The 17,179-nt window shown below is 41.2% G+C and overlaps 3 protein-coding genes across 9 annotated transcripts in view; 2 read left to right on the top strand and 1 right to left on the bottom strand.

Moving 5' to 3' along the window:
• Positions 1–10,706, top strand: part of zgc:173742 (DNA topoisomerase I, mitochondrial) — a 29,848-nt gene extending 19,142 nt beyond the window's left edge. For both annotated transcript variants that reach the window (XM_038707215.1, XM_038707216.1), the window contains exons 13-20: positions 97–240; positions 803–988; positions 3,951–4,019; positions 7,765–7,879; positions 8,563–8,690; positions 8,847–8,947; positions 9,202–9,351; positions 10,358–10,706. In XM_038707215.1, the coding sequence (XP_038563143.1) occupies positions 97–240; positions 803–988; positions 3,951–4,019; positions 7,765–7,879; positions 8,563–8,690; positions 8,847–8,947; positions 9,202–9,351; positions 10,358–10,460 (996 nt within the window). In that variant the 3' untranslated portion in view covers positions 10,461–10,706. The remainder of the gene's footprint in view (positions 1–96; positions 241–802; positions 989–3,950; positions 4,020–7,764; positions 7,880–8,562; positions 8,691–8,846; positions 8,948–9,201; positions 9,352–10,357) is intronic.
• Positions 10,707–11,067: 361 nt separating this feature from the next.
• Positions 11,068–13,853, bottom strand: hsbp1b (heat shock factor binding protein 1b). The gene is made up of 4 exons (XM_038707225.1): positions 13,705–13,853; positions 12,401–12,467; positions 12,030–12,156; positions 11,068–11,580 (listed from the first exon to the last, which is right to left on the bottom strand). The coding sequence occupies exons 1-3, from the start codon at positions 13,747–13,749 to the stop codon at positions 12,035–12,037; spliced, it is 234 nt and encodes a 77-aa protein (XP_038563153.1). The 5' UTR covers positions 13,750–13,853; the 3' UTR covers positions 11,068–11,580; positions 12,030–12,034.
• A 60-nt stretch (positions 13,854–13,913) lies between these two features.
• The window catches only part of si:dkey-246g23.2 (solute carrier family 66 member 2), a 66,115-nt gene continuing 62,849 nt past the window's right edge, over positions 13,914–17,179 (top strand). For 2 of the 6 annotated variants that reach the window (XM_038707223.1, XM_038707224.1), the window contains exon 1: positions 14,202–14,352. The gene's annotated coding sequence lies outside the window, so the exon portion shown is untranslated. Of the gene's footprint in view, positions 14,106–14,199; positions 14,353–17,179 lie in introns of those variants that run through there. The other 4 variants (XM_038707219.1, XM_038707221.1, XM_038707218.1 and 1 more) reach the window with 4 other exon arrangements.

Raw genomic sequence — 17,179 nt, 5'->3', positions numbered from 1 at the left:
ATAACATCCTGTATTTGTGTCATGTAACAATATTGAATAATGTTTTGATTTAAGGCTTTTCAAGTAAAATTACTTTGTTGTCACCTATGAACGCAGGGAGAGAAGGACTGGGAGAAATATGAGGTTGCTCGGAAACTGAAGTCATGCGTGGTCGACATCCGTAACCAGTACCTCCAGGATCTCAAATCGAAACAGATGTGCACGCGGCAAAGAGCTGTGGCCCTCTACTTCATAGACAAGGTCTGATTCTGAGCCGTTTGCTCAAAGAAAAACTTTTGAAGTAAAGATGCAGCAATTAGGATACCAAGTACACACCAGAGCTAGAGATAAACTGCTGTCAGTTTCACAGAATCTCCTTGGTGCATAGCTCTTGTTCCGAGAGCCTCGTGAACAAATTGGAAATCAATGCGATGTGTCTTGATTGCCTTTTCTGTTTTGTCACATAGCTGGATGGAAGATATTTCTGCAATGAGAAAAATGGATTATATGTAGCCATTTTATTCTAGTGACCCCAAGCTAATTATCTCAGTCTGTCAGTGAAATGACAGATTGACTGTGTGATTGCTTTTGGCTCATGCCAAAGACTGTTAAATTCAGATTGGTTTTGTTGTGTTTACAATGCAGCTCTTTATTCCTGCTTCATGTAATGTGTGTATGTGTACATGTATAGTAGTCATCTGATTGGCACACGCTTGTTGTGTGACTTGGAGGGGGGATGGTGTTGAAAGTGCAGGGGAGAGTATGCGTAGATCTGACATGTATTTATCTCTGTATCTCCTGCCCCCCTCCAAAAAAAAAAAAGCTTGCGCTGAGAGCTGGTAATGAGAAGGAGGAGGGAGAGACGGCGGACACGGTGGGTTGCTGCTCGCTCCGTGTCGAGCACATCACCCTCCACGAGCAACTGGAGGGCAACGAGTGCGTGGTGGAATTCGACTTCCTGGGTAAAGACTCGATTCGGTACTACAACAAGGTCCCCGTCATCAAGAAGGTAAAGGATCAACAACAAAAGACACTTCTACACACACATCGAGTCCTGCTTTCAAGTGTTTGCTTGGACATGAAAATATTATTCTGGAAACAATAATCTGTACATTCTCTGTAGAAGACCTCAGTAAAAGAAGCTAATATAGAGGCCGGCCAATGCAATACACAGCCAATATATTTCATTATAATAATCGAGGTTTTGCCCTTTGGGTTTTGGCAGAAATCCCTGCAGAGAAGGTCACTTGCATACATATCGACAAGCACACGGAGCCCGAGGCAGAGAGGGACCAGAGAAATGTCCTCGGGGCACAGTTGTAGATTGGATTCCTGCGGCTCTGGTGGTTTCATTTGTCTGTCTGTTAGAACTGTTGAACTGCCCCTCTTTTCCAGTCTGCTTCTCTTGGAATACATGTTCACGGAGGTGAATTCTTCCTCGTCGTCATCTAAGCATTATGAACTAGTTTGAATATTCTGGTCATCCAAATACTTCTAGTACAGGTCAAAACACTTTAACACTGTTTCCTATAATGCACCTCAGCTGCATCTGTCATTAGACCTCAGTCTGCCTGTGAAGTGCCCAGCTCTTTTAGTCCACACCTCCGGTTTGTAATTCAGGTTTTCTGTTCAAACTTTGAAGTCCCAAGCCCAAACATGACATCACAATAACCACAGGCCTAAGAAGACATTACACAACAGTATACCAGAGGCTGAGTGGTACTCCTTGTGATGTGTAAACTGAACTTCATTGTTTTAATTTGTGCACCTTTTAAGATCTGCAGTGCTATTGCCATTCAGAGGTGCTTTTCAGTGTGCAAAGATTGTTGTAACAGGAGGCCTGTTGAAACTTCCAGTTGCAGGACTTGAGGTTGTTGCTGGGGTTTGTGACTACTTTCTATATTGAAATTCAGTCTTTCTGCTTCCCAGCATCAGATATTAGGAAAGACTAAATAGTAAAGAATTAGTTGGTGTTACTGTATAATTGTAATTTTAGTTTAGGACTAAGCTTTTCTTCGGCAGTGCTTCATGCTGTCAGGTGTCTTCATAGTGTATGCTAATGTCAACGGGACAGACTGCCAGCAGTGGGTATTTTAAAAAGAACAAAGTAATTAAGTATTGCAGCAACCCTTGTCAGCTGTTAGTTTACCTGATAAAGTAATTGCGTACTGCAGTGAGCAGGTTGGCTAATGTCACAATACAAGAAAACAAAAGGTCTCTGTGAACTTTTTAAAAAATGTTTTAATCTTGTTTAGGGGTGTGTGTGTGTGTGTGTGTGTGTGTATAAATTTCCATCCCCTCCTCTGGTGTCAGTCCGTGCTATCTTCTATTCCAGAGATGGAAAAAGAAATGTTAGCACCTGACAGCCAAGTGTTTTGTTTCCTGGCAGAACCTATAATTATTCAAATGAGAACATTCAAAAGCAACACATTAGCTAGAATTAATTAGTCCCTTGCATATTTTAGCATCATCAATTCCCAGGGATATCAGTGAGATTGCTGCTAAATGTCACTTGGAATAAAATGGAACAGGGATGTAATGAAGGAATTTCCATTTCTAACCTCTGAAGGGGTTCGAAATCGTTGAATTTAATACTCAGGGTTATATACGTGGCTTATATACTGTACGTAAAATTGCTATTTTTGCAAAAAACTATCTGCATGCAGAGAACATAGGGCACAGGAAACGGATAGAAAAATGGCAAAGTGGAGGCTTGCTATGCATGATATGGGCCAACAGTACTGTCTGTGCCATGTGTAATTAAATGGAAAGAAGACGTTAAAATCACTGTTTCTCAGCAGAAACGGGTGTAACCATAAGGGTTAATAATAAGCCATCCAGATGAACACTTGTGTGCATTTCCCAACCATGAATGCACAAGGCAATGACTGATCACCATCTTGGTGCATCTGTTTATTGTATAAAAGCAAGTATCTACTTATTACTCAATTTGAACACCAGTTTGAACGCTTAATGATTTAATCAAATAACCCCGGAGTGTGGGGACACCTGCAGATGCATAAATGTACTGTGTTGGGTATTTTCAGCCTGCTGAATGTTTAGCTATTCATTCCGAAAATGATTATTTCCATTCTTAAGACACACATGCACCCAAACACATCACTAAACCAATTAGTCTTGCTCACTTTGGTGTCTAGGCTTCTCTGAGACTTTTAGACAGACACTGATTTACATTTTCATCCCAAAAACACTTGCACTTTGCTTTTTATATTTTCAGTTTATTTGCCATGGGGGACAAAATTGCCACACACGTCAGCCACTGAATATGTCAGTGTATTTTATTAAGCAACACATCTGTTGCTATTAATTGGTGTCTTGCATATTTTACTAGCTTATTTGGGGAGCGCTGCATCTGTGGAACCCACAGAGTTGCTGGAAATGTCAGATGTAATTGTGCCAATTTTACTCCACTGGCTCTTCTCGGAGATGGACAAATGATGCCAGGTTCTCTCTCTCTCTCTCTCACACACACACACGTCTAACATGCATTATGATGTATTTGGATAAGAATGTGATTTTATCGGTTATGGTGATTCTACATCTGACTTGTTAACTAGCCTTTAAAGGATACCTTTTTGCTTTTTCCGTTAAATGTATTTACATATTGAATGCAATTTAACCTCTACTGTAATATTTCAGAACAATGTCCTAATTGCCCCACTTGGGCCAGTGATGTTGGCAATTGATGACTACCAACTGCTTGACTGGTTTACTGTGTTACAATATTAATGCATGAATGCCCTTACTACGATATTTATAGCGCTCTAGTAAAACATAAACTTTACAGTCATCGGTGCAACACCAAATTTCCATTCCCATTTTCAGTGGTTAGTAGATAAGGTAGTTAACCTTGGATTGGGGTGAGACATAGCAGATAAGTAAATGTTAATTTTTATGGTGTACATTTGGTAGAAAAGCCATTTGATCAAATTTGTCTGGATATCTTTCAGGTTTTTAAAAATCTTAAACTGTTCCTGGAGAATAAGGAACCTGGAGATGACCTCTTTGACCGTCTAAATGTGAGTGTCTCATTAACTCCTACTACATTTATTTCTTCATGTTTTCAGTGATTTTAGGCATTTGAACCTTTTGTGAAACATTGTTACAGCGAGTGCACTATATTTTTGGTGTTAAAGGAATTAATTAAAAGAAACAAGTATAAGTGAGTGCGCTTTATAATTGCCAAATTTGTGTAAAAGAGTATTTGAATGTTTTCAGGGCTGTGTCAAATGTGTGAGAAACTCCCCTGAGGTGTGTAATATTAGAAGAAAAGGTAGAAAAAGATAGTGAAAGCAAAATACAATTACTTTTACTTTTTCTTTTTTTTTTTTTAAATGTTTTCTGGAGACAGAAGGCTGCAGTAAAGGAAAAGCAGGGACTAAATTGTAAGGTGTAAGAGATGAGATTGAATGAGGATGAGCCATTGGTGTGAGGAGATGAAAGGAGTAAAGTGAGGAAACGGGAGGTGAGGAGAAGGGAGAGAATATTGGAAGCGGGGAGACTGAAAGCAGAAAAGGAGTTTCAAAAGAGAGAGGGGATGGACTCTAGCAGATAAAACTGAAACGGCGCGAGTGGAAATTGAAAGTGAACATGCTGGGCGGATGAATTTCCACACACAAAAATCTGGCATCCTCTCAACCTCTTCCTCTAGCTGCAGGCAGCAAGGCCACACAGAATACAGGAGTTGTACACATGGTTATTTCACTGCAGGGAGACGCGGGGCTTCTCAGGGTGCACTCAGTCTTTATAAAACAAGAGCATTATTTGTCTCTTTAAGGCCAGAGCCCAAGATTATCCTTGCCGAGGAAACATATTCAGAACCACTGAATATACAGGCTTCTTCTAGTGGAAACCAGACTACTGCTACAGCAGCTCACAGCCTGGTGACCTTGGGTTAAGTGCCATGATTGCTGAGAAACACCTTGTCTTCTGATGCACTCAAGGGAGACAGTGTTGTAGGTTGGAACGTATGCAACAGATGAATGGTCACATCGCAGGAGAGGGGTTTAATGAAACAGAAGGAGAAAGGGATGCAGATAAGAATGCACGAGGAAGGACTGAGAGCCAGTCACGTGTTGATATACAAAGATTGACAGGCAGGGAAAGGACAGCGCAAGACAGGACAGGAGCAGAGAGAGGGTAAGATGAAGAGATGGTGCAATTGAAGGGAAGGAGTGCGGTGCCTGCCTCTGCTCTCTGCCCTCTAGTGTGTCAGGAAATGTCAGGGTGTGTTGGAGGTGGAATGGTAATGGCTGCTGTGGGCAGGACTGATTGACACCCGCAAAGGCCAGGCCACTGAGAGAGCGGAGGTAGAGGGCGTGTGGAGGAGTGGACAGAGCGGTAAGGAAAGTGACAGCTGGTCCAGGTGAGGGGAGGTTAGGAGAGAGAAGGTAGGAGATGGCTGGGAACGAAAAAGGTAGCTAGGGAGAGAAGATGGAGGGAGAGAGAAAGCAAGGGGGTACAGTTGACAACCAGGCAATGGCTGTAAGGCCGAGACGAGGAAGGGGAGGAAGATGTGGATATAGGATGGAAGATGAGTGGTGGAACTGTAGCGTGTGCTGCTATCCTCACCTAGCCTTATGTAGAGAGATGGTGGGAAACAAAAGCCGAAAATTGGGCCTGAAAAGTAAATAAAAAGATTCCAAGACATATTGTGTGAACAGCCTTTCTGATGTTTGAAGCTAAACCAACTAGCCTGGTGAGTGTGGTGTTAAGTGGTCCAGTACTGCTCACTAGGAGGTGACACAGGAGTGGATTTTAACTCTTGCCCCATCCCACTCCCACAAAAATACTTCTGTCCCGTCCCTATCCCTGAAGAATGACTCCTATCCCATCACATTCCTGATTTATTTTTTTATCACAAAATAGCATTTATTCATATTAAAACAGATCTATGATTACCGTCCTTTCCATCCATGTTAACCTTTTACTCTCCCAGTTCCGTGACAAATCGTGAAATTGCCTCCAACCCCGTGGGAATCCCACAGCAATCCCATGACCCACAGGATTCCCGAAAAAATGTCAGCCTCTACCGCTCGCATGTATGATCATGATCATTCAAATCCAGCACAGGGCTTTGTGTCCCCTCCCTGTCCTGCTCTGTCCTGTCTCTGGCCACCTTTGAAAACCGTCATACTAAAATGCTGAAATGCTGTATAATGTTATATTTATTTTGCAGAAATAATGTACAGTGGAGTGCAATATACATGGTGGTGGTGGTGGGCATGCACTTACACACAGGCACTTACACACACGTCAAGTTGAGGTCTGAGTGCCTGATCTGAGCTGAACATGCAGGCGTTTTTCTGAAAGCCTCCTCTCCAGAGTCCACATCATTAGAGCTACAGGACGCACACTGTCTGCAGTTTCAACTGTAACCTCAGCTGAATTTCTTTAACTACATCTTAGTCAAATAAATTAAATTACAACCTGCGGTGTAATATAGTCCCTATGAGTTGCTTTATTTGGGCACATTTCATTATTTTCCACTCTATTGTACCCCTTTCACCGTTTATTAGAAAGGAGTGTGTGTGGGGTTGTGGTTGTTTTTTTTTTTTTCTTTCAGGGAACTGATGCAGAGAACACCCAAATTGGACCCAGTGAAAAATGAAAAGCAGATCATCATAGCTAGTTTAGAATGGGAACCATCAGTATTTCTCACTAGCATTAGTTGGCATCACTGTAAATTGGCTAGCGGTATGTTAATGAGAAAGTCTAGTACATAGCATCCTGTATTATAAATAGGAAATTACAGTTGCAGTAATCACAAGTGTGACAAGTAATGCCTGAGGAGATGACATACACAAACAAACACACATTTGTACACACACGATACATCATGCCAAGAGAGTTAGGGGTGTCATATTTGCCTCTCAGACTTGCAGACACCATCATTAGCATTGCAGGGGCAGTGTTAGTTGCTGTTGTGCCTGCCTTGCTAATGAGGTGTGTGTGTGTGTGTGTGTGTGTGTGTGTGTGCCTGTGGTGCTCTCCAGTGCATGCAGACTTACATATACGTGACACCCGTCCCTCATCCTCATGTTTCAAATAGGCTCCTTCAGTGAGATACACACATTCATGCAAGTCTGTGGCTCCAAACAGGCGGGTCCTGACCCGCTCTGATTAAACCAACCACATCATCATTTTAATCTTCATCAGGCTCGACCAAATGATTTTTTCTTTTGCCAGAGCTGTGAGCTCACCAGCAAGCTCATCTGGACGCGTTGTTTCAAGCCTGTGTGCATTTCATCTATGTTTAGAAATGCATGTGTCATCTGACAATCAAGTCCATGTGTTTGCACACCATATCTGTGTGTGTGCAGTGAGCATATGTGTTTATCTTGGCGTTCACACCAGTGTGTGCCCTTACAGTGTTCTCCAAAACTCTGTTTTATCTATTTGATGTTCTGTTGAAGCTGCAGCCATTTGACAGGAGCTAATGGCTATCTAACCGCTGTCTGTAACAGCTGGAACTTGTTATAATACCTACAGAAATGTCAGCGAAATGGTACTGTGATCTTTTTTAATCTTAAAGCTGTAATGGAATATGATGATAATGAAGGCAGATATTTTATGTGTTTTGTTTCTTATGGTATATCTCAGATGCTTTTAAACACTGCTGTGGGACAATGCCACAGTGCCACCTAGTGTTAGAGTTTTGATGTAGCTGGTATAATGGTTTTGGGATGACAGTGTATTTGTTGTATAGCACACTAATGTGAATGTGGTGTTCTTTGTCTTTCTCCTTACTGTTTGTCATTGCAGACAAACATGCTGAACAAGCACCTGAGTTCTCTAATGCCAGGTCTGACAGCAAAGGTCTTCAGGACATACAACGCCTCTATCACCTTACAGGAGCAGCTCAAAGAGCTCACAAACAGTAAGCTGCACACACTCACTACACTGTAAAGCATTACTAACATTACATAAATAGCTTTATAAAGCACTGGCTCATATTCAGCAGCTAGACAGGCCCCAGTAGCTTTGATCAGTCTGACTGTTATCATTGTCTTATTACCTGGCTGCTTGTGTCATGGAGTCCCATGATAAAACTGCCACACTTCTGACATGTTTTATTTTTAGCTTGCTCGATTGAAGATATCCAAGATGTCACTGAGCTTTTCCAGCCATGGCAGGAGTACATTATCACTGTACCCAGTGCTGTGCGTCTCTGCCTCACTCTTATCAGGGTCCCATTGGCTGCCTCTGCCACAGTTTTTCATTCAGAGATAGACGTGTCACACACTCTTCTCATCTCTGGATTGCCACTGAGAGCCAATCTGCAGGTTGACATGTGCTTGTTGTGTGGACCCCAGGAAGATAAGATGAAGCTAATAAGGATCTGAATAAATGAAATGGAAAAAGTAGCAGCCTATAATTGTGTGTATGTGTGTGTGTTCAAGGTTGTGATTTGTGGTGCAGATGGTGGGTGGGCAATAATAACACGAGGGACACCAGCGTGATTTTATCTTTTAAATTTGCGTGCATAATTCTGGTCTGATATGTGTTCTCAGTGGGATCTCCCTGTTTAAATACAAATTACTGTTCTGTCACCCTCCAAAGAGTCAGACAATGTGGCAGAGAAACTGCTGTCCTACAACAGGGCTAACAGAGCAGTTGCTATTCTGTGCAACCACCAGCGGGCACCACCAAAGACCTTTGATCAGTCTATGGCTAACCTTCAGGCCAAGGTAAGAACAGCTTGACTTGGTTTATTGACTTGGTTTTTTTCTCCGTGTAATATTTTCTTTTTTTAAGGAAGGCCAGGGCAGAATTCAAGAGACTGTAAACTTTTCTAACCTTTTCATATGTAAAAGCTTGCTCATGTACTTATGTGCTCCACCCAGATTGATGCTCGAAAGGAACAGCTGGCCCTAGCAAAGACGGAGCTGAAACAGGCCAAGAAGGAGGCCAAGACCAAAGGCAGCTCAGATTCCAAGCTGCAGACGTACGTGTTACAATAGTGCATGAAAAAACCCAGCAAGCTGTGGACATTAAAACGATTAGAAATGGTTGAGAACAATTGTAAGCTGCATACGCCTCTTCAGTGTAGACTAAATCACATGCTACACACAAGTACTGACAGAAGGGCACCGTGTAGGTTGTTAGGTTGTCCCATGTGCTTACAAATCAGGAGCCCTATTTCTGCCAGAGGTGTCTGACTCTGTTGCATCTGCCTTTTTGTATATATTTTTTTGTCAGGCTGGTGGAGCGGAAGAAGGCAGCAGTGAAGCGCTGTGAAGAGCAGTTGCTGAAGATGGAGGTCCAGGCGACTGACAGAGAAGAAAACAAACAGATTGCACTGGGTACCTCAAAGCTCAACTACCTGGACCCACGCATTAGCGTGGCATGGTGAGTGAAACATGGACACAACCTGCACAACCTTGGTGAAAGTTCTTACACATACACTCCTAAATTCCTGCATCTGTGTGCCTGTGGATCTGGATTTTCAAGTAGAACTACCTGAACCACCTCCACCTTTGGCCTGTGTCCCAAAGAAAGTTTATTGGGACAGCCAGCTGATTTTGGGCTTGCCAATATTCTGACCCTGGTTTACTTGTTATCAGTGCAAATCACCATGGTAACCTGAGATACACGACCAACCAGGCAGGTTCAGCTCAGTGGATCTGATCAAAATGTGTAAACAACCCACCTACTGACCAACTAATCTCTCTGGATAAACAGAGTCAGCAGTACAGCATTTATAGTAAATTAATAACAAAGACAAAGCAATGTGTTTACAGATCATTAGACTCACTTTGCTTTCTATGATAATTTATTTAGAGATATAAGGAATGTTGGTAGTATAACTGTTGGTCTACTCTTGCTCACAAATAGCAGGGGGTGACTTTGTAGAGAATCTTTTCTAGACTCAGTAAGATGATGATTGTGGATGAAACATAAATGCTGTAGCAGATTTATGCTCTGTATATTTATGCTTTGTTTTTCTTTCTTGCCTCAAAGCAAAATGTTACTTTACGCTATAGTTTTCTTCAGATGTACATTACAAGCACTAATCTCAGTAGTCAGTTTCTTTCCTAAACACACGCTATACTAAACAAAGTATACAAACAAAGTAGCCCAAAAGGTCAACTGTATATATAAGGCGGCCCATAAAATAATTTACGTAATCATAATAATGTACTCTTTTATAGCCCATTCCTTGTATTAATGTTATTTCTACAGTGTCTGTAGTTTGTATTCTGTGTGTGTGTGTGTGTGTACTCCATCTGGATAGATCTCTGCTGCTCTTTCAGAGAAAATATTTTGAGACTCATTAGAAGATTAACTGGTGGGTTTAAAAGAATATTTATTTTGCAGGGAATACTCAACAATCTTTTTTTCCCCATTTGTTCAGGTGTAAGAACATGGAGGTACCTGTAGAAAAAATCTACAATAAGACCCAAAGGGACAAGTTCGCCTGGGCCATCGACATGACTGAGGCAGACTTTGAGTTCTAACTTTAAACCTCCCATCTCATAAGCCGATACTAATATGCAATTGAGGAACCATTCACTTAATACATATAAGTACTTTAATATTGCATTTATAATATGTTCATATGCCACTGATGTACTTGATGAGATTGTGTGACACGATTTTTTCTGTTATATGCTTTTGGCACTTTATTTTGAAGCTCGCTGCTGTTTTGTTTGTAAATTTTGTGTTTGCATTCATTTGAATAAAGGTTCCTACTATGCAGTGAAGTGAGGAAGGTGTGGTTACAATTAGCCTAAAATGTTACTTTTGAGTGGACAGTTTTTGCAAATCCCTGATTCCATACACATTAAATTAAAAACATGTTATTGAGCATTATAAAAGATAAATTCCAAATTTCCCAGCTTAGTTGGCCCTTAAGTGTAATAGTAAAATGACATATCAATACATTACACAATACAGACCGAAAAACATGCAACAATGAGACGTTCCAGATCATTTGCATTTTAAAATACACCCACGGCTTGAAAAAATAAATACAGGAAAACACTGAGCACCTCAGTTAATTATTTCTAAGAATTCACTTAGCACCTGGCCAAATATTTCTACGGTAATACATGACAAACAGCATTGTTCTTAAATAGCTTTAATAGAAGAAAATCGGTCAGAATTGGAATGCATCCCCCACACCTTGGTAAATAACAGTGTGGTTTGTAAAATGCTTCAGATGTTCACTGTGGTCATTTCACATCAGTGGAGGTGGAGGTTCAACCGGCCTGTTAGCCTGCGAGTTATACTTATCACAGGCACACAGCACAGGCTTCAAAACTTTCCCCATCACCTCATGGGATTTAATTAATTACAACAGATGATGGCAGCGAAATAACCTCCAGGCTGGCGCACAAAATCCATAAGTTGCATTCCTGCACGTGAGCATTTTTAATTTGTGAAGGGCATATCACACTATTCTAGCTTACAAATAACTTTTCATGTCATTACATAACTGTAACCGTTTATCACAATATTCAATATATAAAAAAGCATTTTACACTACTACACACCAAATCAATATGTCATTTTCAGAATGGAAAAGTCTGCTGCTCCTGAATGTAGGACTGACTTCACACTGTGTTACTTAGGAACCTGTGGGAAAGACAAAAGAAATGTTGTAGGACACTGGTTCAAAGACAGTTTATTAATTCATAAAACACATAAGCACGCTTTTTGCCACATTTAAATGCTCTTGTATAGTGCCTTTCTAGTCTTTTCGACCACTCAAAGCACTTTTACACTACATCTGCATTCACCAGTCATTCACATTCATACACTGAGCCTAAGTGCTCAAACGGAAACTAGCATTCACACTCATTCATACACTGGCGGAACAGCCGCCAGGAGCAAATCGGGGTTCAGTATCTTGCCCAAGGACACTTCGACACGCAACCAGGGGGAGCCAGGGATTGAACCGCCGACCTTCCGATTAACGGCCAACCCGCTCTACCTCCTGAGCCACAGCCGCGATTTACATATGAAAAGGCATGAATAGAAGCTATTAGCTTATACTGGTGTTGAGTCTCCCACTTCCTTCTTACCGTCATTATGAACCTTGACCCTCTTTAGCCTTTTCCGGTGGTGCCTCAATCTCTTCAACACCAGCCTGAGTCATCAGGTCGGCGATGTTCTTCTCCAAGTCATCAATACGTGTGCTCATCTCATCAAGTGGACAGGCAGTTAAGGCACAAAATTAACTTAAGGACTCACCAAGTTACTCTTAGATGGGTGAAATAAAACACAAGTCAGTCTGACAGTCTATACTGATTATGAAAGTAAAACTGTAGAAGATGTAAAGAGACATGAATGCAAGAAATCACCAGTGAGACATCAATCCATTTAAACTAAAATTCAGAACCGTAATGCATTTAATTAACGAAGAATTGCTTGATGGCACTTTAAACTAGGATATTCCTCCCGATGATCTGGTCTGACATGGTCTGGAACTTGTCCTGCATCTGTTGCAGCAGTGTCTGGACCTGCAAAAGAAACCGCACAAATACTGTAAGTGCACCAGTGAAGCCACAAACAAATAATTCTACTGATCCCAGTTGGTTCACTGAAGATGGCAGCAGTACATTAAATTTACCAGTTTAATCTGAGGATGACATAATCAAGAGGATTTAAATAGCTCTCAGTGGACTATTCACTTTAAATGCTTGTGCCAGTGAAAAACGCCAACTCTAATGCACCGTGCCTGTGGTCTGAATGATTTAGAAAAGCAGCAGGACAATAACAAAAGTACCTAGTTTCCTTGGCAACAATGTAAAAGCTCAGTAACCATGGGAGATGAATCTCTAACTCACTGTGACAGGCATGTGTGCAGAACAATGAATGCACCATAAATTCATACTATGATGTATTGGTCAATTTTCTGCCGATCACATAATGTATTTCTGTCTATTATAGTGCTTTACAGTGGGGCGTCTGTGCCCCCAAACTGATCAATAGTTTAATTTCACCAAATGTGTTGATAAGAGGAACTCGTGAAACCCCAAATATAAAAGGTACACTGAGCAATTGTGTTACTTTCACCAAGTGTGTATTTCTGTTAAAATTAAGATTAATTAAAAACAAATAGAAAACTAAATAGTTACATTTACACAACTTTTTGTTGGAGTTTTTACAAGACAAGGTCGGTAAATATAGAAGTGTACGTTACAGAATAAAATTAAGAAAATAGGAAAAAGAAGCAAAAACTACAAGAGGTGATAAATATGTGTGTGGGGGGGAACTGAAGCTTAGCGTCTCTTACTGATGCTAATATCCAATATCCATGACAACATTCAGAAACATTAGCCTGCCTCAGCTGCCGTATGCTATATATGCAAAATAAAACTGCACATATTGACTGAATTGGACACATTACTATTAGAGCAGGAGTGCAGAAATATCGCTACACGGCCGCATAACTTCTGTAACGTTAATGCTACGCGGTTTACTCGCTTGTGATTTGGTGATGTAATTTAAAGACCAACTGAAAGTTACATAACGTTATGAAGGAAAAACTAAAGTCAGGGCTTAAGTGAACAGGCTGAAAAAACTCCATCAACATGTTTATAACACGAATAACTACCATGAAATGCTATGGGTGCTCATTACTATGCCAAATCTTTGCTAGTCAGCGAGCTAACGATAGCTTGCCATCATTAGCATTGTTATTGCCACTGCGAGCTAGGCTACTGTAGCTAATGTTAGCCTTTCTTCACGACTCACCACGTTAGTAAGGTCCTGCACCGACTTGGGGTCCGTCTCAGCCATGCTGTGGTTTAAAATATTATCAGTCACTTCACAGTACTACAATTCAAAAAGCGATTATTTTTGCTATCAGGCTCGAAACTGTTCAAAATAGATAGCAGTCTAGCAGTCTCCCGCACCACCCACCGCACAGTCAGCTGTTCTACAACACAGCCGAGTCTCGCGAGAGCTGTGTTACAGTGCTAAGAAATGTGGAAGTTTGAGTTTTAAATGGGCAGCATGTACAGTAGAAAGTTACGTTTACTGCTTATGTCCTCGAGAAGACCATAAAAGGCTCTCATTCATAGTATTTGTTCGCCAGAGTTAGGATGCACCCTATGAAGAGCCCCACCGACCTGCATGTTTAATGCTGGAGTTTGGTAAGGCTGCAAATTATCCTGAACAACGGTGTGTGCCAAATGAGTAAATGTAAATGTAAATGTGTCTCTCAGTGCGCGCGTGTGGGTTCCTGTCTGCGCGTGCATGCCTATCCTCTGTTGAGAAGGAGTTGGGATTTGAAAGTTGGAGCTGCCAGGGAACCCATGGTGTTTTGACGCGGAAACATTCGCGTGCGTGTGTGCGGGTTGGTGTTTTGATAAGGTAAAGGGAGGTGAATGAAGGAGACTGGTAAGTAAAGTTGGAAGTTGTCAATGTTTTACCTATAATATGTTGAATGTTCAATTTTGCCTCTTAACGGAGATAAATGAACAGACATTGTGTGTGTTGTGAGCGCGCTTTTTAAAGCTCTTTTAAAACAACACGCATGCTTTCTCAGAGCACGTTTGTTTTGGGTTACAGAGAAATGTTTAGCTCAGAGAAATTGTGAATTAGGCACGCTAAATCTTCTCCTTCTAATAATGACTTATAACGGTGTAATAGATGTGTACTGTGTGTGTTCAGGCATGTTAGTGACCCAACCCCATAAAGCTATGCTTTGCTTACATAACAGAGCATTTTCTTTACTTAGGGTGGCACGACACGTTTAACTTAGGCTACTATGCTGTGATGGTTTACTCCCACTACCAGGTAGAAGGAAATAGCGGAAGACGCATTGGCTTGTTAAATCCCGAGTAATGTTCAACTGCAGGAAACCTCTAAAAGAAAAAGTGGGTTGTGAAGGGCTGCAATTTTGCATTCACATTACATTGTTAATACGCTTAATTTTTTGAAAAATGCTCTAAATGCTCTGTAGATAAACTTTGCTCCATCTGATCCGTCGCCTGGCTCCATCCTTCAGACCAGCGAGGTCTTGGCAGGAATATTGCCATGCTTATGTCCTTAGCTGAGTTAGGTGGAATAACAGATGTCTCATGAGCAATCAGACACCGTCCATCTTCTGGATAACTCTCTGAGCTCCAAGTACAGCTGCATTTGATGTTGTGTTGAAATAGCCTGTTATCAGCAATCAAACCCTGTGTGTGATAACAAGTTACCACCAGAGAAGCTGTTGGTGAAGGTTTTAAATTTGGTCATGACTAAGTATTTCTTATTGTGGTTGCTCCTGTTGACTGCCTCTCTAAGCTGTACCGAGTGACTTGCAGACTGACACTAGCAGGCAAACATGTAAGTGGAGTTTATAATGATGCCGGCCCTTTGTTTTAGATTTGACAATGAAAATCATACTGTTAAGTGACACTGTTATTAATACACAGCCACAAGAAGAGTCATACAGTCACACAGGAATCACACTTCTCACCTGCACTTCTCACTATTTGCTCAGAATTTGTCGTGGTTTTTGTGTACACAGCAACATTCTGGCTCTTAATTCAAACACGTCCACTTGGCTTTTCCACTTTCATGGAGCTGTTTTCAGTTTTAGAAAATCACATTGTCTGAAATATAATGAACCACTGTGTTCTTTCTGTAGGGTGCTCTGAAGAAAGAGACTGTCCTTGTCCCTTTAGAAATTGGTGTTGTTATTCCCTCCTCAAGAATGCCTGCTAACGCCACAGTTTTAACACCACTAACACCACTAATTTTAAGGAACTGAGATAGTTGTAATGGAGACAAGACAGCTGTGTAATGTTGTATGTTTAACTGTGTGAACACTCAGAGTGAAGAACCTGTGTTGTGTTTGCAGTCAGTTAGGAGGAGAAGACACTTGACTGGCATTTTAACTCGTTATCTCCGCACTATGGCAGCTAATGCTGACCTCCTAACTGGCACACCTCAGCAGTGCCCCCAATATCTGGCTGTCATTTCTGCCTTCACCGGCTATTGGCTATTTAACCTTTCTTGCACTCCACTTCCTCTCTCTCTCTGGGACAGATCTTTAACTTCATTTCCCCAACTGTCATACCCGCCTGGCTTTGTGGTTTCTAATTCATCAAACATACGTGTACTTTTCTGTTAATGTGTGATCCTGTATTACTGATCATGTCTATGTAATTGTAGAAAGAAGTAATTTCAATGGTCTAGGGGCAGGTGTGTCCCGCATAGCCAAAATATATCTATATAAAGTAACTACAATTTTGCACTCACATGGTAGTTTAACAGCGTTTAATGTACACACAGTAGACAGACTAACGCATGGTCAAGAGCTGAAACATGTATACGGTTTTGTTGCTGCTGCGTTGCACATTAAAGATTGATAACATTTTCTAGTGTTTCTAGATTGAAACGCTGATTTTTGACCCAAACCATAAGATCCCACTGATCAAGCAGCACCTTGGCTCTCTGGGCCCTTCTGTCAAATCCAGCCTCAGAAACCTAGGGGTTGTGTTTGACCAGGCCATGTCCCTGGAGACACACTCAAAACAGGTCATTCGAAATTGCTTTTATCACCTTAGGAACATCTCTAAAATCCGCAAAATGTTGTTAAAGAAGGATCTGAAAATGATAATTCATGCTTTCATATCGACAAGACTCGACTACTGCAACGCTGTTTTTACCTGTCTGAATAAGTCTGCTTTGAACAAATTGCAAATTGTTCAAAATTCAGGTGCCCCTCGAAGTTCTCATATTACACCAGTCTTATTGGACCTCCATTGGCTCCCTGTAAAATTCAGGATTGATTTTAAGATTTTAGTGCTGACTTTCAGAGCCTTAAATGGTCAGGCCCCACATTACATCCTGGACCTTTTGAAGCCGTATTCCCCTGACCGCACTCTTCGGTCCTCTGGCCAGAACCCACTTGCAGTCCCTAAGACCCGTTATAAGACCCGAGGGGACATGTCATTTCAGTCTGTTGCTCCCAGACTGTGGAACACTCTGCCCCTGTCCATGCGTCTGGCAGACACTGTTGTCTCTTTTAAAAAGGATCTGAAAACATGTCTGTTTAAGAAGGCTTTTGGTTGATGGGTTTTCACTAGTGTCATTTTAATTTATATATTTATATACATTTTATACTGTTTGTTTTTATTTACTCTTGTACAGCACTTTGTGATTTTATCTGAGAAAAGCATTTTATAAATAAACTTTACTTACTTACTTACTTACTAGTGTGGATGCTATA

This window comes from Micropterus salmoides, unplaced genomic scaffold (genome assembly GCF_014851395.1).
Source record: "Micropterus salmoides isolate LMB-PRFRI ecotype aquatic unplaced genomic scaffold, ASM1485139v1 Ms_hic_scaffold_8, whole genome shotgun sequence".
NCBI lineage: Eukaryota > Metazoa > Chordata > Actinopteri > Centrarchiformes > Centrarchidae > Micropterus > Micropterus salmoides.
Note: the sequence above shows the minus strand (reverse complement) of the source record. Positions and strands in the feature narration are given on the sequence as shown.

Coding starts and splice junctions, on each gene's coding strand:
- hsbp1b (XM_038707225.1), bottom strand. CDS start 13,749: ATGGCTGAGACGGACCCCAAGTCGGTGCAGGACCTTACTAACGTG. Junction 12,468..13,704: donor TGCAGGACCTTACTAACGTG/GTGAGTCGTGAA, acceptor TTTCTTTTGCAG/GTCCAGACACTGCTGCAACA. Junction 12,157..12,400: donor AGACCAGATCATCGGGAGGA/ATATCCTAGTTT, acceptor CTGCCTGTCCAC/TTGATGAGATGAGCACACGT.